Consider the following 22,697-nt stretch of genomic DNA (forward strand, 5'->3'; position numbering starts at 1 on the left):
AACTTACAGAATAATGAAAGGCATAGATATCGAGTGGATGTGGAGAGGATGTTTCCACTGGTGGGAGAGTCTAGGACCAGAGATCATACATAGGCTCAGAATTAAAGGGCGCTCTTTTAAAAAGGAGGTGAGGAGGAACTTCTTTAGTCAGAGGATCTTTAATCTGTGGAACTCATTGCCACAGAAGGCTGTGGATGCCAAGTCAGTGGATATTTTTAAGGCAGAGATAGACAACGTCTTGATTAGAACGGGTGTCATGGGTTATGGGGAGAAGGCAGGACAAGGGACAAGGGATTAGATGGCAGATATTAGCCATGATGGAATGGCAGAGTAGACTCGATGGGCCGAATGGCTTAATTCTACTCCGATAACTTGTAATCATGTTTGGCCTATATCTCTCTAAACCTTTCCTATTCGTGTACCTGTCCAAATATCTGTCAAATGGTGTTATTTACATGCAACCACTGGCAGCTCATTCCATATTACCAGCACCCTCTGTGTTGAAAAAGTTTCCCATCAGATTCCAAGTAAATCTTTTCCCTCTCATCTTAATTCCATGCTCTCTAGTTTTTAATTTCCTACCCTGGGGAAAAAGACACTACACTCACCTTATCTGTTTCACCCATGATTTTATTCACTTCTATAAAATCATGCCTCATCTTCCTGCACTCCAAGGAATAAAGTCCTAGCCTGCCCAACCTCTCCCGATAGCTCAGACCCTCAAGTTATGGTAACAACCTCGTAAATCTCTGCACCCTTTCCAGCTTAATGACATTCTTCCTACAGCAGGGTTACCAAAGCTGAACACAATACTCCATATGCGACCTCACCAATTTGTGAATTTTTAGATGATCACGCAAATCAATTTGTTTATCAAACCTGGCACTACAAATCTTTTAGGTGAAAACATTTCCCTTCAGTGTTTTTATGAATATTCAGATGGTGCTGATTGATGGAGGTCAACATACTAAAAGCTATCTTCACAGCCTTATCTAGCTGTGATGCCACCTTCAGGATATTATGTACATGCACTCCAAGATCCCTCTGGTCTCCAACACTTACCAGGGCCCTACTGTTCACTGTAAAAATCCTGCCCTGGTTTGTTCCCAAAATGCACACTTCACAAATATCTGAATTAAACTGAATTAACTATTAACAATTTTTCAGGTGAATTACCATGGTATTAAGTGTTTCCAATTCATGGATGTTTCTTAAAGGCTTGTTCCATGACATTTGATTACATGACATTTGGTTATTTTAACCTCAAATGATTCCAAATATGAAAAAATGGATCCCCTTGCCAGTTGTTGCATTAGCAGGAACTGAATGCTTTGGAAAGAATAATCCATTAACATTAAACATTTTAGAATGAATGAGTTATCTGAAGAAGGGTCCCGACCCGAAACATCACCTATCTTTGGTATAAATCAGTATCTGCAGTTTCTCGTTATAACACTAAACACCTGCTTTCTTAAAGAGCCAACAGGATCTAGAACAACTTGGAAAGACTGGTAATGGAATTTAACTCTGACAAGTGCAAGGTATTCCATTTTGATAAGTTAATCCAGAGCAGACTTGCACAGTAACCGACAGGGCCCTGAAGAGTGGTGTAAAATAGAAAGACCTATCCAAGTTCAAAGTAGTCTGAAACTGATAATGCAGGTAAATAGTGCAGTTAAGATGTAATTTGCTTCACTTGCTGCCTTTAGATTAGGGCATTGAGTAAAAGATTTGGGACTTCATGTTACAGCAGGACAAGACCAGTGAGATCACACTTGCAATACTGTGTGCACTTATGATTGTCTCACAATACGAAGGATGTAATTAAGCTGCAAAAGGTAGAAAAAAGATTCACAAGCCCTCCAGACCTGGTAACATCTTTGAGTTATAAAGTATGACTGAGTTGGCTGGGACTTGTTTCCTGGAGTGTAGGATGCTGAGGTGTGACCTTACTAAAGTCATATAAAATCGTGAGGGGTACAGATCAAGTGAATTGTCACAGTCTTTTTCCTAGGCTAGGGAGTTATAAAGCTCGAAAGTAAAAAATTAAGGTGAGAAAGGAAACATTTTAAATGGACTGGAAGGGCACCTTTTTCCATGCAGAGGGTGGTGTGTATATGGAGTGAGATGCCAAAGCAAGTCCTGGAAGTAAGCATGATTACAATGTTTAAATGACATTTAGACAAGTACATGAATAGTAAAGATAAAGGGGGATAGAGGCCAAAAACAAGCAAATGGAACAAACTCAGGTAGGCAACTTGGTGAATGTGGACAAGTGGGGCCGAAGGGCCTTTTCCCATGCTCTATGACTGAATGAGTTCTTTGAAAAGCAACAATACAAAACTGCCAGCAAAATACCAAGTCTTCTGTGAATGAAATCTTCATGCACCAGAACAAAATTTGTTTAAAATATTTTAAAGCCTGGAGTCTTTATATTGTGATTCTCTGTTATTTTTAATAAGAATGTGGCATTCACACGAGTTTTTGAATGGTTGAAATTTAAAGGAGTTTATTTGTTAAAATTCCCATATTAATTGGTTTCAACCCCCCCCCCCCCCCCCACACAAAAATAAACCCACCAGGGCCTCTTGTATTCTTTAACTATCATCAAGAGGTAATGACTGAAATAAAAGTATTTTTTCAAACATTTTGAACATTGTTGACAGAGGATAGTTAGGAAATGACCCCCAACTGTGCCATGTCACCACCACCATACTGCACAGCAATGACAAACTGGAAAGCTGGTTCCTGTATTCCCTATCCCATTACATGGCTACTGAGCAAAATAGAGAGCTCATATATGTAAAGTGGAAACACAAGGAATTGCAAATGGTGGAATCTTGAGCAAAACTGAAAGTGCTGGAAGAACTCAGTGAGTCAGGCAGTATCTGTGGAGGGAATGGACAGGTGATATTTCAGGTCAGTGCCCTTCTTTGGACTGATTGTAGTAGGGGGAATAAAGTTGGAAAAGGGAGAAGAGGCGGGATAAAGCCTGGCATGTGAAAGGTGGATATGGAAGGAGGGACAAAGGCTGGAGGTAAAAAGGAGAAAAGAGTATCAGATAAGGAGAGAAGGCATGAAATGTAAACCCAGGTTAAGCCCAAATAGGGATTGAGCTTAAGGAGTTTGATTTAGAGCTGAACTGGGCCAGCATTTGTCCCTAAAACCAACAAGTGTACCTTGGATGTATTGAGCAAAGCAACGTTGAATAATTGGCTACTTTTTAACAAGTTAACTCCAGATGCTTGTAGTAAACGGAGATGTACTGATGCTGATACATTTCAGATCCGTAAACTTTTACTTGTTCTGTTGATTAAAGCTTGAAATAAAAATAAAACATTTTGTAGCTTTGTGTTAGTTCGTTGATAGAATTATCTAATTAATCTCCCACTGACCTTGGCCATTGCACTGCAAACTATACCTTTGAGTTTATATCAAATTGCCTTTTGATAGTTACTGCACCCTTTGATTTCTGGATCAATGAACCATTCTTCTCTGGTCCTTTCACCAATTGTTTTAAATCTGTCTGAACCCCCCTGATGGAAACAGTTTATTATTTGCATCATGGTTTTGAAAATTTGTTTGTCATGCTCCTTCACGATCTCTGTTCTACAAAGGGTTTCAGATTCTCCAGTTGTTCCACTTAGCTGAAGTTTGAAGAGCACAGTCTTAATGACCCAGATATGTCAAAATGGCCAATAGTATTTCTATATTCCTCCATGGCTTGCATTTGCAGTTTTAATAGCATATTGAATTTTAAGATGATTATCATATTAGCCTTAATCTTCTGTATTCACCCTTGGAGTAACATTTGAGGGCATTGCAAATACAAATGCCAAATGAAAATTAACACAATAATGCTAACCGGTCTTATTTTGGATAATTGAAGACAGTTAATTTCTGCCTGTATTTTGTAATTCATAAAACGTCTGGTGAGAAAATAATATTTATTAGATAGTACAAGAAAAAACAGTTGATAATTTCCTCCATTCTCTGGATTAACTTTCACCAGTAATGAATTTAATTGTGATATCCATATTTTAAATATTTGGAAGTATCTTTCCCAATGCTTTTTTTTCTCAGTTGAACACAAACTTGCACTTTTGACAGGTAAGAAGTATTACAAATTTATCCACTTTCAAATTTAGAACAGCCCCCTAAATATACAAAATTTACTGTTTGTGGCACTGGATATTGCTTAACATATTTCTGGTTTGAGAGATTTATTATGATTTTTAGTAATTTCCAATGAGTTAAGATAACCTTTGTAGTTGACCTTTTTGTGGGAGTAGTGGAGGGGAGGGGGTGTGATTTATAAGGAAAAAAAGATCAGGGCACTTTGTTCTGATCCTTATCTACTGAATGTGTGTGGGGAGTTTCATTTGCAATGGGTTGAATTGTCTCTGATTCTGCCTTAGACCAGTTAACAAACCGATGCCTAGAATCAAGTTCACATTAAAAAAACTCAATTTGGGTAAGGTCTATCAGCACCGCCTCCATGTTGTTCCTTACCATGAGCTCCCTTAAGGAGATGGAAAATGAAAGAAACATGAAAAAAAATAAACAGGAAGAAAAAGTTTAGGGATATTTGCACAACTTTCATATCTTATGTATTCTTTCTTGTGTATTTCTTTTTTGAGAGATGAAATAACCACAGCAGTTTCCATTAGATTCATTATATCTATTTGTTTATAATACAGTATTTAAATACATTATTCATTAGGTACTGGTTGCAGAACTAAAATACAGAAAAACGGAAAAGAAAGCTAAATTGAAGTTCAATGGTTTTTTTCTGAGTTAAACACATGACATACAGAGTTCCCAGAGAATATTGTTGTTTTACTAACCAGTTATTAATTTGAAGGTTGCTCGTGGATGAATATAAACTTTTGTGATCTTTCAGAGATGGCAGTGTTCTACCTCAAATTGTGAACAAACATGGAAAAAATTTGTATTTTTGTTCAAATTCTTCATTAGTCTAAAAAGAACATCTCAATTTATTGGGTGAAAGTAGCAGAAATGGATTACATTGCTTTACTATCTCATTAAAAGCAATAATTAAAATAGTTTATTTTTCTCCTGCTCATCAATGCAAACGTTAATCTGCTAATTGAATTTCAATGAATAAACCTGACCTTTTTTAAATAGAGTAAATGTTGGAAATCTAGATACACAGTATGCAAAACCATTCGCTGCCCCATGATGGTATGGGACTATTTTATCAATTTTGTGCCAGAATAAATTTTACTAGTAGCTCTTTGTTTCTGAATGCTTTTTAAAATAAGACATAATGTAGAAAAATTGATCGGACAATGAACTGTGGTACCAGTTAATTTTATTTTTTTCCACATCTTGTTGACACTGGCAATAACACTATAGTCCATTTTTAATGACTCCTGAATCAAAGAGGCAGTTAAGAGTCCACTATATTGGTAGGATTTGGAGTCACATGTAGAATGGACAAGAGAAGGAAGAAATATTTATTTTCTTAGAGCATATTAATAAACCAGAAGGGTTTATGTAACAATGGGTCGTTTTATGTAACTGCTACCATGTACAAGGAACACTTCTCTGGGTTTGTGGCTGCTTGTCAAGTAATTTAACCATTGCACTATTCTAGTCAGTGAAAAAAAATGTTCACAGATTGCTTGAGTACAAGAGCATATTGCAAGCTGCAAACATACACACTATATACTGATTTGAAGATTTGCTGCAAATTGAATGTGCCAAATTAACCTGTTTTCTCTCTAAAGAAGTTGCCAAATGTGCTTTGCAGCAGTTTGAGTTAGACTTTATTTGATCGTGTCTGGGGGAAATACCTTCTGGGAAAATATTTGAAACCCCAACACTGATTAAACTGTCTTTCAACTAAATTAGCTTTTTTTTATATCTATGGCTGGACCGCTCTCATTTAACTCTATCTATTTAATTCAGATTTCATTAATTTTGTTGGTACTGAAGAAAAGTTTGCCCCATAGTGAATTTTAAAATGAAATCCTTTGTGTAAGTATCTTGAGATGGTTTGACAACACAATCAGACGCTTCCCAGTAGAACCCACGGCCCATTTAGAAGAATGTAACTTTCTTGTCTTCCATTCCCACAGCTTTTTTCAATGATTTCTAACTACCTTTGCTGTAATGTCCACAAATTTTACAAATGGCTCAGAAGAAAGAAATGGAGTAACATAAATATAACAAGAAACATTTAAAAGCAAAGAACAAGCTTTTCTGAATACCTTGAATTTATTAGATAACAACCATTTTTTATGGATTTTAAGTGCAAGAACTTCATGTTATTGCAATGCAAAGCCATCATTATATTTAGTTTAAAAATGAGCTGCTCACAATTTTATTTGTGAAGAATTATGTTTTAATATTGAACTTTTTTCAGCCCATCTGCCTGCAATGTACTATTTTATGAAGTACTTTTCATTATATTATCATAGAATTAATACCAAAAGGAAATTGATAAATTTGTCAGATATTTTTCAGTGTAAATCGGATAAATGAACTAGTGGGTTACCATATTTGGATTTTCCAAATACATGTGCCATAATGCTATTCTATTTACAATTTAGTTGAGGAGACAAAGTGTAATGAAATAATTGGGGAAATGAGCGATGAAAAAAAAGACAAAGGGAGAAAAGGGATATGGTAGTTCAGTGAATGGATAAATGGGGCATAATGTGAGGAAATTTGAAGTTAGCCAGTTTGGATGGAGTAACCGAAAAACGTAACACTTTTTACATTTGGGAAATGTTAGTACTCCAGTTGGTACTCCACTTGTATCTCTTTGTATATTAATCACAGAAACTAACATGGTTAGCCTTCATTATAAAATAATTGGTGTACAAAGATAATGCAGCTTTCCTGCAGTCGAGTAGGGGTTTATTGAGACCATAGCTTGAGCAATATGTACCATTTTTAAGTGCAATGAAGGTTCATGGACTGTTTCCTGGATTGGAAAATTATCCTATGAGATTTTGAGGAAATGATACTCATTGAAGTTTAGAAGCATCCAATGTGATCTCATTATTCCTTGATAACTCTATCAGCTAGCATCACATTGTTCGACAACTTTATCCAGTTTTTGCACAATAATCCCGACTCAGACTTCCCATGTATTCCTTCCTTCCCCCCACCATCCCCCCCCCCCCCCATCCCCTCCCCCCCCCACCGTCTATCAGCCCCAGTTGATGATGGAACTTCAGGCACTTTCGTGCCAAACTCAAACTCAATGGACAATAGGTGCAGGAGTAGGCCATTCGGCCCCTCGAGCCAGCACCACCGTTCAATGTGATCATGGGTGATCATTCTCAATCAGTACCCTGTTCCTGCCTTCTCCCCATACCCCCTAACTCTGCTATCCTTAAGAGCTCTATCTAGCTCTCTCTTGAATGCATTCATGGATTTGGCCTCCACTGCCTTCTGAGGCAGAGAATTCCACAGATTTACAACTCTCTGACTGAAAAAGGTTTTCCTCATCTCCATTCTAAATGGCCTTCCCCTTATTCCTAAACTGTGGCCCCTGGTTCTGGACTCCCCCATCACCGGGAACATGTTTCCTGCCTCTAACGTGTCCAACCCCTTAATAATCTTATATGTTTCAATAAGATCCCCTCTCATCCGTCTAAATTCCAGTGTATCCAAGCCTAGTCACTCCAGTCTTTCAACATAGGACAGTCGCGCCATTCCAGGAATTAACCTAGTAAACCTACGCTGCACGCCCTCAATGGCAAGAATATCCTTCCTCAAATTTGGAGACCAAAACTGCACACAGTACTCCAGGTGCTGTCTCACTAGGGCCCTGCACAACTGCGGAAGGACCTCTTTGCTCCTATACTCAACTCCTCTTGTTATCAAGGCCAACATTCCATTGGCTTTCTTCACTGCCTGCTGTACCTGCATGCTCCCTTTCAGTGACTGATGCACTAGGACACCCAAATCTCGTTGTACGTCCCCGTTTCCTAACTTGACACCATTGAGATAATAATCTGCCTTCCTATTCTTACCACCAAAATGGATAACCTTACACATCCACATTAAACTGCATCTGCCATGCATCCGCCCACTCACACAACCTGTCCAAGTCACCCTGCAACCTCATAGCATCTTCCTCACAGTTCACACTACCACCCACCTTTGTATCATCTGCAAATTTGCTAATGGTACTTTTAATCCCTTCATCCAAGTCATTAATGTATATTGTAAATAGCTGCGGTCCCAGCACCGAGCCTTGCGGTACCCCACTAGTCACTGCCTGCATTCTGAAAGGGGCCCATTTATCCCCACTCTTTGCTTTCTGTCTGTCAATCAATTTTCTATCCATGTCAGTACCCTACTTCCAATACCATGTGCTCTGATTTTGCCCACTAATCTCCTATGTGGGACCTTGTCGAAGGCTTTCTGAAAGTCGAGGTACACCACATCCACCGGCTCTCCCCCGTCAATTTTCCTAGTTACATCCTCAAAATTTTCCAGAAGATTAGTCAAGCATGATTTCCCCTTTACTCCATTACTATTGTCTGTTTACTTTACTGTTTTGGTTTGAAAATCTGCTCAGAATATATCTCTACTGGCCACTTTTTACATTTGTTTGTTTGTGCCTTTAAAATGTACAGTATTATCAGATATTTTGAGGTGGAAATGGTTAATTTAGGAGTGAATTTCAAGATATAATAAATATGTATAATTGGTTTTACAGGAGACTTGTAGCCATGGCAATTTGAGGGAATTTAAAGTGGCAGTATTGGGGGCAATGTTTATCCTTTCTTTCCTCTTATAATTATCACAGATTTGCGTGACAATTTAGATGTCATGATGAATTTGTGTCACCATTTGAGAAGAATTACAAAAGCTAATCCTATAAACTCGCATTAAGCATACTTAGGACCTGCATCCTTGAAGCTACTATGGAGCTAACACAAATATCTTGAGTGATCATGAAAGAGTTTGGTTTAATAGAATTTCTCTAGAAGACATTCCAAATTTCATTATCTCTACAAAGAGATGTTATATTGACTGAATTGAAATAATTTACAGAAATACTTAAGCTCGTTCGTTGTGGAGAATTTTGACTACATTTGGGCTCTGACTTAAATACAACCCAAATTGCACAACAAAGCTATTAAAAATTACACATATAACTAGAAAACCATACCATGGTTTGGTCTTAATTGGATGTCAATAGCTGTAATTCCTGTACATAAACACAAATGACTTTGCTTATACATTGAGTATTTTGTTTAGGATTAACTGGCCTAACCTTCTGTACATTAACCTAACCCACTGATTAGCTGAAGATAGGGTTACCTTGCATATTTTGGCAGACTCATTTTCATTCTGCTTAAGTTTCATGTTTTCTGAAAGGTTATCATCCATATTTTCCCGTAAATAACAACTCTGTTTAAGCACAGAACGTTCCAATGCTATCCATCAATTCAATTTACAAGCCTGATTTTTGTTCTGAGGAATAATTGTTGAAATGACATTTATGGACAATCTTGATTTAATAAGTAAATGTCCATTTTTCTTCAAAGATGCTTTTAATGTAGAACCCTATTTTGTAGCAGCATATATACTATATAATTTTGCATAGCATTTGAGCAATATTAAAGATGGCTGGAATATTTTAAATATACCTGTATCACATCCTCACTTCCAGATTCAGATGCAGTACAGTGGATATAGTAAAAGTTTTCTATAGTACAAAGCAATGAGGAAGACTTCTGCTGATTGCATAGTGTATCAATTGTCAAAAAGAGTTAACAGAATTTGACAGTACTGGCGTTATGTTTGAATACAAAATACAGATAAGTAGTTGTTACCATACATGCTTCATATTTTACATGGTGAAGGGAATTATGTGTCTGATTTTACATCCAACAATTATTCAATTTCATTTCGTTCTGACTCCAACTTGCTTCTATACCCGTGCCCGTCCCCAAACAACTTGCTTCTCTTCAGCTGACTGTGGCGACAGTAGTACCCTCTTCCTTTTTCTCCTGTTCAGCTGTAGTAGCGACCTGATTAAACTTACCCAGCTCCTTAATACTTTCCAGCAGAGATGTTATTGTTTCCTTCAGGCCTTTCTCCATTAACCAACCCTCACTTTCACATTCAGGATCTTCGGGGTTTGTAATGCTCTCTAGGGATGTGTGCAAATATTGCATCCCAACCATCGCAGTCACCTGAAATAAAGAATATAGAATGAGTTTACCTGTAAATTAACTCTAACCCTTTGTGTTAACACAAAAATAAAGACAATATTCAAGCATCTGAATGTTTATCAATGGGAAAATAAATTCCATTGCAGCCTCCAAATGATGATTGTTGCAAACTATTTAAAAAGAAAGGATTTCTGATCTGAAAATATTAAAGTCAATAGTGAGAGGTGACCGTATTGAAATATTTTGAGCCGGCAAATGGTGAGAGGATGTTTCTTCTCATTGTGGGGCGTGGGAAAAATCTGGAACTAGCCGGCTTCGCTTCACAATAAATGCTTGGCCAATGCAAGTGGAGATGGGGCTGAAATTCCCCTGAGGATCGTGATCCATTGGAATCCTCCTCTCTGGAAAGCTATGGATTCTGAGGATTTGAACTGTGCAGGGTATTGAGGTCCAGGAGGAACAGGTGGAAAGTGAGGTCTGCACCAAGATCAGATTGTTTGTGAAGTAGGCTGTGGGGCCAGATGATCCTGTTGTTTAATGCTCTTGCCTAACTTTCGGTTGAATGATGATAAATCACAAAAACATAAGAATGTAGAAGCAAGGAGTTGGTACCTGCTTAATGAGGTTGTCAAAGATTACACTGGGATCTTGATCAGCTAAGCAAATGGACTGAGGAATAACAAATGGTTCAATGCAGATAATTGCAAGGTGTTATATTCTGGGAAGCCAAGCAAGGGTAGGACTTTCACAATGAATGACAGGGCCCTGGGATCTGGGGAACAGAGGGAACTAGGACTGCAAGTACATAGCTTCCTGAAAATGATATCACAGGTAGACGTGTTGTGAAGAAGTCGTTGGTATGCTGGCCTTCGTCAGTCAGGGAGTTGAGACATTATGTTATTATTGTACAAGATGTTGGTTAGGCCGCACTTGGAGTAGTGTGTATACTTTTGGTTATCCTGCAGTCGGAAAGTTGTCATTAAGCTGGAAAGAGGCCAAAGAAAGTTTACCAGAATGTTGTCAGGACTTGAGGGGCTGTGCAATAGGAAGAGGTTGGGCAGGATAGGATTTTATTCCCTGGAGCATTGGAGACTGAGTGTTAATTTTATAGAGGCGTATAAAATCATGAGGGGCATAGATAAAGTGAATGCACACTGTTTCCCCCCCCCCCCCCCAAAAAAAAACTAGAGGGCATTGGTTGAAGGAGAGATGGGATAGATTTCAAAGGAGCCTGAATGGCAATGTCTTTACATATATACACCGCTCTCTCTGTAATGAACTGCCTGTGAAAGAGCTTGAAGTAGGTACAATAACGTTTGAAAGATATTTGTATGGGTATACTGATATAAAAGGTTTGGAGGGCCATGGGTCTAACACAGATAAATAGGACTAGCTTACATGGATATCTTGGTCAGCATAGGCAAGTTGGGCCAAAGGGCCTGTTCCCTTCCTGTATTCCATGTCTCGACTGCTCAAGCCCGCTCCGCCATTCAACATGGTCCACTATTCAAAATGAGGCCTCAATTCCCATAAACCAAATCCAGGATCTTTCAAAAATATCCCTCTTTAAATTCCTCCAGTAATCCAGCCTTTGCAACTCTGGAGGGTGGAGATTTCCGGAGGCTTATCACCCTCATTAGAGACCTTCTTCTCTCAGCTCTGTGGTTTTATTGGTTCCAGTAGACTAAGTCTTGCTAGGTGGTGGGTAAGCTGAATCCACAATCTTGAAATCTCATGATGTCCTGGCCACTAATATGATTGATCAGACAGCTTGTTAGGTGGATCAATACCTGCATGGTCAAACCTTTGCTGTAAATATTTGATCTTTGGCTGGGCAGATAACATCAAATACATAAATGGTGTATTGCATAATTTTAAATCACACCAACAGATCTCCTGAGTGCACATGCAAGTTCCCAAGCTTTTGATTCTTCGTCTGCTCTGCATTTAGAAAAATGTGGTAAATGCTCATTCTTTCTATACAAAATAACTGAGTTTCTCAGTGACCGGGTTCCAACCTCCCAGGTGGAAATGTGGTGGTATGATTAAGAGGTTTGGAGAGAAACTTTCCCACGTTGTTGATGGTGAAGTAGGAAACTAGATTGGAGAAAAATATTAATGAACCATTCAGTAGGAAAATAACTGCAGTTACCTTTGATTTCGAGAAGACTAGTATACAAAACAGGGATGTAATACTGAGGCTTTATAAGGCGCTGGTCAGACCCCATTTGGAGTAGTGTGAACACATTTGGGCCCCATATCTAAGGAAGGATGCGCTGCCGCTGGAGAGGGTCCCGAGGTTTATGAGAATGATCCCAGGAATGAATGGGTTAACATTTGATAGGGAAATAAACTGTAGATGCTGGTACAAATCGAAGGTATCACAAAATGCTGGAGTAACTCAGCGGGTCAGGCAGTCTGAAGAAGGGTCTCGACCCGAAATATAACCCATTCCTTCTCTCCAGAGATGCTGCCAGACCCATTGAGTTACTCCAGCATTTTATGATACCTTTGAAATGAACCATTCAGATCAACAGAAAAGGATACAGAAAGTGTCAGGCTATGCATTGAGGTGGTTACAATGAACAAGGCATATGATAAATTATGAAGTATGGAGGAACAGTGGCAACTTCTGCATGGCATGCATGGCTGAACATAGCAGGACTGGGAGATAAGAAAGGTCATGAGCCACATTAAAGAATTTAAGATTGGTGAAATCATGATAGAACTGTCGGCCTGGAAAAATGCATAAAGTTATTGTCACCACGTTACAGGAAAGGTGTGAAAGCACTCGAAAATGCAGAAGAGATAAGGATATTGCCTGAGATGAACATTCGTCTTTAAGAAAGATTGGCTAGGTTGTTACTTTCGAGTAAAAGAGGTGCCTACAAACCTATATGTCTCTGGAGTGTGGGAGGAAACTGGAGCACTTGGAGAAAACCTACGCTGATCACAGGGAGAACATACCAACTCAGGATCGAACCCGGGTATCTGGCGCTGTAAAACAGCAACTCTACCGCTGCGCCACCATGCTGCCCTGTTTTTATTGAGTTTCCTTACTTATTGGGATAATGAAATTTGCTGTTGAATTGCAAAGCGGACAGAAACTCTTTCGAATGCTGGTGTCCTTATTTTGGGAAATCATAATGGTGCACTCCAATAAGTGTTATTTGTCCACAACACACAATTGCATCAATCATTTTGCTAACCTGTGCTCCACTAGTCTTACAAAACTCAACATAAAAGCTGTAAAAGCCACCAGAATGACTAGTTTAGTTTAGTGATACTGCGTGGAAACAGGCCCTTCAGTCTGCCAAGTCCGTGCTGACCAGCGAACAACACTACAGGTACGCCACCATGTCGCCCGTACATAAGCAGTTGATGTGGGAAAATGTTCCTGGACTTTGAGTATACACTGGTTCATCATTTTAGTTTATGACAGTATCTAAATCCCATATTGTCAAGGAACGGCAGCATCTTCTTCAAGTTCCAGGTCAAATGCTGTGACCCATCAGATTTCTCAAGGAAAATTCCAGGAAATTGTATTGTCCACCAGCCTACCTAAATAATCAATTAAACAAACTGAAGTATAAAATTGAACAGACGGGTCCTGTAGGATAAATTGTCCTGTTAACACACCTTCCTAAATTCAAGCTGGTTAAGAGGACTAAAAATTATTTTTAATATGTTCTGTTGCTTTTTTGGGGGGATATGTGCACTTCTGGGAAAATAGCATTTATTGCCCCATCTCTAACTGCCTCTGAGAAGTTGTTGGTGACCCACTGACTTGAACTGCCACAGTCCTGCCCCACAGTTCTACTGAGAAGGGAATTCCACAATTTAGATCCAGCAACGACAAAGCAAAGAAAGGGCAATATATTTGCAAGTCAGGATGGTTTTGGTTTGGAGGGGAACATGCTGATTTATGGGTATTAGAGCCCTTATCCTTCCTGTTGCGAGACGTTCCAGGTTTAGGGATTGCTGTTGTGGTGGACCAGGTGACCAGGTCACTTTATGCAACATTGTAATTGAAGAGAAAACTTAGATATCTTGGTAGTTGGAAGTGAGGGAATAATAGGAGGACACAAATGTTAGTACCTGGACTGAAAATAATTTGCAAACTACATTGCATTTAGTCACCTTGTCCTCTAGACCAGCAAACCTCAAACTTGAATCATTGTAATGAACTGTGAACTCTAAACTTAGTGATTCACAAACACACCGAAGCTTGTATTTATATAGACAAGCACTACTCTGCAGTGCACTGATTCTCTAGAACACTTTGAATCTTCCAATCCAAACACTCAGGTAAGGCACCCCCTGTAGTTTATGAAAGGCATCTGCTCAGTCTCAAGCTGCTGCATCGGGAACCAGGCCCAACCCTTCCAATCCAAGTGGGTGAAATGTGCAACCAGGAAATACCTTCTCAGCAGTGTACTGATGGTACCAACTATTGACAAACTATCTGGATCCTGGGGTTTCTCTTCAGATCTCCTCAGATATGTTAAAAATTGCTCTTTCAGTTGAGCTTGTCACCACAGAGGAATTACTGAGCTGAGGAGAACTGTGCAGCCAAAGAGAGGAGGAGAAGCCACTTCCATCATGTCTACCAGATGGAGGTAATGAGGAAGACTGCAGGATCTGGATGGTCCATCAACATACGGAGCAGGTGCTGCCTGTGCTCAGCGATGATCCCAGTAACCTGCACCTCAGCATTGAGTAACTGTGCCACTTGTTCTGGCCTGCCCAACGCCAGTACAGACAGGCAGCTTCTCCACAACAGGCCATGGGCCAATTCACTGCTGAACCCGGTCTGTGCCAGCCATTGCCATCTGTGGGTGTCACCTAGAAGCCAATGGCTGTTGGTGTTTCTACATCTGTCGTGCCATCTACAGTTAGACTTTCTACATCTACATTCTACATCTGTAGTGCTCTAATGATACCTTTTAGTACTGATTCCATTAGTGGGAGGTCGTGTCTCACAAATCTGATTGATTTTTTTGATGACGTGACCAAAAAGGTTGATGAGGGCAGAGCAGTAGATGTGTACATGAACTTCAGTAAGGCATTCGACAAGGTTCCCCATGGTAGGCTGCTCTGGAAGGTTAGATCACATGGGATCCAAGGAGAGATAGCTGAATGGATAGCAAATTTACTCCATGGAATGAAGCAAAGGGTAATGGAGGAAAATTGCTTCTCAGACTGGATGCCTGTGACTAGTGGGGTGCCTCAGGGTTTGGTGCTGGGCCCGTTACTGTTTGTCATCTACATCAATGATTTGGATGAGAACATACAGGGCAAGATTAATAATAATAATAATAATAATGCATTACATTTATATAGCGCTTTTCAAACACTCAAAGACGCTTTACAGGGATTACTAGAACATAGAGAAGAAAATAAATAGATAAATAAGTAAACGAACAGAAAAAGGAGACAGAAGGTGAGGTGACGGTCAGTGGTTGAAGGCAGTGCTGAACAGGTGAGACTCCAGTGATGTTTTGAATGTGGTGAGTGAGGAGGAGTCTCTGACGGTTTGGGGTAGTGAGTTCCAGAGGGTGGGAGCAGCAATGGAGAAAGATTAGCAAGTTTGCTGATGATACAAAAGTGGTTTTGCAGATAGTGAAGATGGTTGTGAACTTTTTTCAGCCTTTTTACCCTTGCGGAACCCTTGAAATAATTTTAATGTCTCAGGGAACTCCTACATAAAAATGATTCTTTATTAATCTCTTTCTTTCTCTTTCATAAACTTAAAGTTCATAAGGCAAACAACACACATAAACTTTTCATAAACTAATAAAAACATACATAAACACAAACTTTTCATAAACTAACAAAAATAAACCAACACACTTAAATTTTTAAAATTCATATAACATCCCTAAATGATGGGCAAAAATGACTACAAAACGTGGGTGAATGAGGGACTGTATCTGCACGCCAGGAAGCACAGACAGGACTGATGGAGACTGTGCATGCATCTGTACTCGACTGAATCACTTGATGCACGAATCTGTCACGTCCAGCTCCCGCCCACTGACCACTAAAGGCCGTTTCACATAGACGTCGCTAAATATATTCCTTATGATTATTATACTTTTAAATGATATAATAGGTTGAAGACTTTATCATAATATCCCAAAGTTTTCCAAGAATATGCCTTACGAATATGAAATTAAACACAAAAATGACTCAAAGATGCATTTACATATGATCAGCCTATTTATCACTATTTCTCTCGGAACCCCTAGCGACCTATCGTGGAACCCTAGGGTTCCTGGGAACCCCGGTTGAGAAACGCTGGTTGTGAACGATTACAGCAGGATCTGGATCGATTGGCCAGGTGGGCAGAGGAATGGTTGATGGAATTTAATACAGAGAAGTGTGAGGGGTTGCATTTTGGGACGTCAAACAAGGGCAAGACCTACACAGTAAATGGTAGGCCTCTGGGTAGTGTTGTGGAGCAGAGGGATCTAAGAGTACAGGTGCATGGTTCCATGAAGGTCGAGCTGCAGGTAGATAAGGTGGTCAAAAAGGCTTTTGGCAATTTGGCCTTCATCCGTCAGAGTATTGAGTATAGAAGTTGGAAGGTCATGTTGCAGTTGTACAAGACGTTGGTGAGACCGCATTTAGAATATTGTATTCAGTTCTGGGCACCGTTATAGGAAAGATATTGTCAAGCTTGAAAGGGTTTAGAAAGGATTTACAAGGATTTTGCCGGGACTAGAGGGTGTGAGCTATAGGGAGAGGTTGTGTAATACAAGATTTAATAGGAATCCGAGGGGTAACTTTTTCACACAAAGGGTGGTGGGTGTATGGAATAAGCTGCCAGAGGAGGTAGTTGAGGCTGGGACAATACCATCGTTTAAAAAACAGTTGGACAGGTAAATGGATAGGACAGGTTTGGAGGGATATGGACCAAGTGCAGGCAATTGGGACTAGTGTAGCTGGGACATTGTTGGCCAGTGTGGGCAAGTTAGGTCGAAGGGCCTGTTTCCACACTGTATCACTCTATGACTCTATGATTAACTTCAAATGTTGTCTTGTCTATCTGTAACGGACCCACAGTGCTGATTGAATTTAATCCCACATTTTAGCAAGGGCCTTAATGGGCGTCCTGTCCCAGTCCAAGCCAGAGATCCTGATCCTATCGAGGCCTTGCTTAGCCAGAGACCTCTTGCCACTCGGCAGTCCACTTGCACTGAAAAATCCTTGACAAAGATGGGTTGCCAAGTGAGAGCGCACTAGCCAGTACAAAGGATGGCAACCTCTGTCCTCCAACAGCAGGATGAGAGATTGGTTTCACTGATGATTTCTAAATGTGCAATATTGTCATATTGTAATGGGGAGTATCGCTCGACATGCTTTGCCCAAGTTTGTGGATTGGCCTTTCACCCCATATTTTCTTACACAGATAAAACTGTTCTTGTGACTGATGCACATAGGCCAGCTATAAGTACCTTGTTACATTTAAAAATTATGAGACAAAGATTTAAAATAAAATAATTAACAATCTTTTTTATTTCAATCTTGCCATATTTGCTTCTGGGGGGTCGCCTTGTTTAAACATGCCTTGATTTAATCTGATGTTATCTCTAACTTTGAACAATGATTTGGAATGTTTAGTTTAGTTTAGACATACAACATGGAAACAGGCTCACCAAGTCCACGCCGACCAGTGATCACCTGTTCCACTACATCTGTGTTATCACTTTTGCATCCACTCCCTGTGTACAAAGGGGCCAGGGGCAATTTTACAGACGCTAATTAACCTAAAAACACACATGTCTTTGGTATGTGGGAGGAGACTGGAGCACCCGGAGAGAAATCTACACATTCGCATGGAGCATGTGCAAACTCCACAGAGACTGCACTGTTGGTCTGGATCAAACCCGGGTCTCTGGCGCTGTGAGGCAGCAGCTCTACCGGAAAGTGGAAAAACACTCAAAAAATTACAATATGAAAAAGTTTATTATGCTTGAATTGTCTCACTAGAAATACCATGTAAACCTGCTCCATCTAGAGTTCAACAAGGATTATTCATCCCCCCCTCCTCAGCCATTTGTCTTCCCCAGGGTTTCCCTCTGCACATCAAATAACATGCATTATTTGCTGCATGGTGTTTATGGAGAGTTTGTCCAAATATTTGCAAATGATTTTCATAAGTTCCGTAGTCCCAATTAAATATCTTCCTTCTCACTTTCCCGTTATCCTATCCTTTGTCTGTGAAGAGATGATGGGATCAAAATTTGTATACGTGGATTAGATGTAGTTTATCCATAGAAAACATCGTACAAGCTGGACTATTCAAGGGCTAATGAAGGTCCGGTGTATGAAGGAAAAGCCAGCTATTATATTGCGCCACGTACAATTTTAGCCTTTCAAAACCACAACAGCCATTCTGAATGGTAGACTTGATGGTAACAGGAAGAAACATGACAGCTTATACCCTTACAGCAAAACCTGACAAACAACAATGACATAATCACCTGATACTCTGTTTTCTTCGATATTTACGTGATAAATATTGGCCCGGAGAATAATGTGTTTTGAATCTTGGCAAAGTGATGGGATCTTTATAACCAGCCAAAGAAGTAGTCATTTCTATCCAGTCTCATTTGAAATGATAGAAAATATCTTCATGACTTTTTAGAATTTAATTCATAAAATATTTAAATATATCATGTTTAAAGACTTTGCCTGGATAGAAAGTCACTACAATAAAGAATGCTTAGGGACTTTGATCTGAAATTCACTGCTACATGCCATTATACATTCTACATGGGTTTGAAGAAAGGTCCCGATCCGAAACGTCACCCATCCTTTTTCTCCAGAGATACTGCCTTCATACATCGGACCCACTGAGTTAATGCAGCAGTTTGTGTCTCTGCCATTTTGTTGGCTTTGTAATGTATTGTAATTCCATTGTTATGGAGACAGATGAGGACACACTTCGCAACTCTGACATCAACACTGCTTCTGTACACAGGTTTAACTTCTAAATTGTTTGCCATTCATGGTGCAAACTCATGTAAAACAAAATCTGAAACAAAACTATCAACAATTCATTAACATGCCATCATGTTCACAGTTGACACTGTGCTGTACTGTTCTATGTTCTATAAAAGACAATGTATTTCTGTGACTAAGTGTGAACATGAAGTTGGTGCAAAGGTATTGCATGATTCCCAGTCTCCATTACACTAAAACAGTCTTGTTTATACATATCCAGTGATGGGATATTCACAAATATGCTCCAGATACAAACTTGTTGCAAAGAGAAATTCGTGTCATGGTTCTAATTTCTTGCCAATTGCTTTAATCATGGTACCTGAGTCTTCCGTCAGTGGAGAACTTATGAAACATTTATGGTTTTGAACACCTGCTAAATATCCTATAAACAACACCATACTAGTAAATGTTAAGAACATAGAACAGCACAGCACAGGAACAGGCCTTTCAGCTCACCATGTCTGTGCCGAACATGATGCCAAGACTAACTCTTATCTGCCTGCACAAAATCCATATCCCTCCATTCCCTGCATATCCATGTGCCTGTCCAAAAGTCTCTTAAATGCTACTATTGTTTATATCCACTATCAGCCTTGGCAGCATGTTCCAGGCACCCACCACCCTATGTATTTTAAAAAATGATAGGAGAGAAAAAGTGGTCAGTCATTTGATTAAAAATAGTTCCATGTGAAACTTTAATAGGTAACTAGGCATATTCTTCAAAGTAATATTTGGGCTGCATTTTTGCAGTAGAATCCAAGGATACAAGAGTGGTTAAAAGTAGTTCAGGAATGAGAGGAAATTGTAATAACTTCAAAGTGAGAGCCTGATAAATACTTGAAAACAAAATATTTCCATGGCATGAGATTAAATTGAATGCCTCTTTCAATGAGTCATCGCAGGTACAGTGACCTAAGTGGCCTCTCTTCGTTCCTGCAGCACACTGATTTTTTTTGGTTATTATAAAAGTAATTCTCTCAAACTTATTCTACCCACTTAAATTAATGTGCAAAACTTTATAAAAGTTGAAAATGCTGTAAAAGCTCAGCAAGCCAGAAAACATCTGTGGGGAGAAAAACGGAGTTAATGTTTTGGATTGACGACCTTTCATTAAATCTTTTAACATTTGAATCAATTCACAATTTAAAATCGATCAGATTTTAAGATGAAGGATTAATAAGAGCAAATTTATTCTGATCTGAGCCCGGAAAGCCATGTTCCCAAGTCAGAACCAAATATACTAGAGTTCCTCTAGTATCTTTGGTCAGAACTCAATCTGAAGTAAAACTCCCAATTACTCCTGAAAGGTCACCGGCTTGTACTGCTAACTCTGTTACTTCCCCTCCCAATGCTGACAGACTTGACCTTTAAGCATTTTAAAAATAATTCCCATATCAGTTTTATTCAGAAAGTTGTTGTTAAATCTGTACGGAGGTAGGCTTGAGGTTATAGTTTATGCTGGAGAGTGAAAAAGTACATTTTAAAACATCAAGATGTTTTCATTCACGATGAATTTCTAACTTAAAGACAGGGTCAGCCACGCAGAAGGTTGTAGCGCTGCAATGAAGGTGCAAACATTCATGCGCCCAGCATCCTCGCAGATGCACACTCGCAAAGCCTGTGCGTTATTTCACATGCAACCTCCAAGATCAATTATTTCTTACAGATATCAAAATTTATAATTGAAAGATTATAAATGCAGATATCTTCAGGAGATTATTCGCTGATAGTCAACATAGTAACCATGTTTAATACAAAACGTCATTTGACAGGAGTTTCCTGACTTGCAAGATTGTAAGGATTGTAAGGTTTGGGGGCCACATGGGCCAAACGCAGACACGTGGGACGAGTGCAGATGGAGCAGCTTGGTTGGCAGGGGCAAAGTTGGGCCGAAGGGCCTGTTTCCTTGCTCTGTGATTTTATTAACAATCCTTTTCTAGTATATTTGTCTTTTTATTTAAAGTCTGCGTTCACAATAGCCATCTTACCTCCAGTACCCAACCAAATAAGACTAAAGCTCCCATCGAATGCATCAAATTAGCGTAGTAGTTGAGCAGTGCTTGTTTGCAACCTCGTGTCCACAGGTTCAGTTCTTCGGCCTGGAAGTCGTAGCTGTAATGGGCCGAATTATTGGTGATCTGCTGCTGGATACAGGGACGAGGGGAGGCCGGGTTGCAGCAACTGAATGGGACCCCGTCAACCAAGAACCTCCCTTCAACGTTGCTCTTGATGCGGCTGCAAGGAAGAGAAGGCAACTTGAGCGTTTGGGGCTGAAAACTCAGACCTTCCTTGCTAGTTACAGAAATAGATACCCCCACCCGCCGGCCCGCCCCCCCCCCCCCCAACAAACAAGATACAGCCGTGGGGTCGGCGCTGGGAGGAAGATCTAGCACAGCTACAGTTTTCAAATATATTTGCCTCGATTCCCTGTGGATTCGTTGCTGTACTTACTCTTTCACCTCCTTGGAGCTGAAGTCCAGGTACCTGTTGCTGATCCACTGGATTTCAAACCAGTCCCGGTAGCCGTTATTTCCGCAGCAGCGGAACTCAATTTGCAACTGGTCGATGGTCTTCTTCATGAAGCACCTGCCCGGGGTGTCGGTGTCCCGGTAGAATTTCATGCCGTTCTTCAGACCTTTGGCCAGCGTGTCTTCCAGGCCAATCCTCATCACGAAACATAACACCACGGAGAGGAAGGTGAGGAAAGCGAAAAACAAACAGGAGGCCAGGTAGAACTTCAGCACCGATTTCCACCGGGCGTACTTAGCCGGGTCGAGAGAGTCGAAGCAAAACTTGCCCCCGAAGCCGTTGATGGCACAAGCCATGAGCCCCACCAGGATCAGGGAGTTGGGCACCAGGTGACTCTCGTCGTTGTTCATCAGCTCGCTTCGCTTCCTCAGCTCGATCTTGAGGAACAAGCCCATGCCGAAGAAGACGATTCCCACCAACACACAAACCCAGTTGAGTAGCCACATACCCTGGGCCAGCTTCACCCTCATCTGCACGTTGAACTTGATTTTCAGGATGGCCATTTTTCTGCCCCTCTCAACTCGAATGGTCAGGTTGACCTTAAACAAGTTAGAAAGATTTGCGCACGGGTGCAGAAAGGGCAGGAGACAGTGCGCCTGAGGTTGACTCCACTGTGCATCCTTCCATACTGATCACACGAGAAGCAAAGCTTCCGCTGACTCGAGGGCACGACCAAAACGAAGTGTAAATGACCAAGCCAGAGGGTTAAAAAAAAAGATATTGTCCGCGACTACAGCGAACGTTGCCAATGCTTTCCCCAGCGATGGAGGTGGCTCTCAAAATCTGTCAGGAAATCTGAAGCTGCCAGACGTCACCTTAATACCAGTAATAGGTTTTACCTCTAATCATTTAGAGAAAGCCTTGCCCCAGATGAGCCATTGAAAGTAATCCGCCTTTTAACCGTGTAATTGCTTTGTCCTCGACTTGTCAGCCATTGCTTTCTCCGCTGAAAGTTTCCTCGCATTTCACAAAGTCGAGTCAGGGTGC

At 40.2% G+C, this 22,697-nt stretch overlaps 1 protein-coding gene across 1 annotated transcript; it reads right to left on the bottom strand.

Annotated features, from left to right (window-relative positions):
• Positions 1 to 9,068: 9,068 nt before the first annotated feature.
• On the bottom strand, positions 9,069 to 22,694 carry LOC144596928 (peripherin-2-like). The gene is made up of 3 exons (XM_078405817.1): positions 21,633 to 22,694; positions 21,170 to 21,416; positions 9,069 to 10,190 (listed from the first exon to the last, which is right to left on the bottom strand). The coding sequence occupies exons 1-3, from the start codon at positions 22,211 to 22,213 to the stop codon at positions 9,963 to 9,965; spliced, it is 1,056 nt and encodes a 351-aa protein (XP_078261943.1). The 5' UTR covers positions 22,214 to 22,694; the 3' UTR covers positions 9,069 to 9,962.
• Between the last annotated feature and the right edge of the window lie 3 nt (positions 22,695 to 22,697).

The sequence above is a fragment of the Rhinoraja longicauda genome, chromosome 9 (genome assembly GCF_053455715.1).
Source record: "Rhinoraja longicauda isolate Sanriku21f chromosome 9, sRhiLon1.1, whole genome shotgun sequence".
Lineage (NCBI taxonomy): Eukaryota > Metazoa > Chordata > Chondrichthyes > Rajiformes > Arhynchobatidae > Rhinoraja > Rhinoraja longicauda.

Coding starts and splice junctions, on each gene's coding strand:
- LOC144596928 (XM_078405817.1), bottom strand. CDS start 22,213: ATGGCCATCCTGAAAATCAAGTTCAACGTGCAGATGAGGGTGAAGCTG. Junction 21,417..21,632: donor AGCTCCAAGGAGGTGAAAGA/GTAAGTACAGCA, acceptor TCTTCCTTGCAG/CCGCATCAAGAGCAACGTTG. Junction 10,191..21,169: donor TATTTGGTTGGGTACTGGAG/GTAAGATGGCTA, acceptor TCTTTATTTCAG/GTGACTGCGATGGTTGGGAT.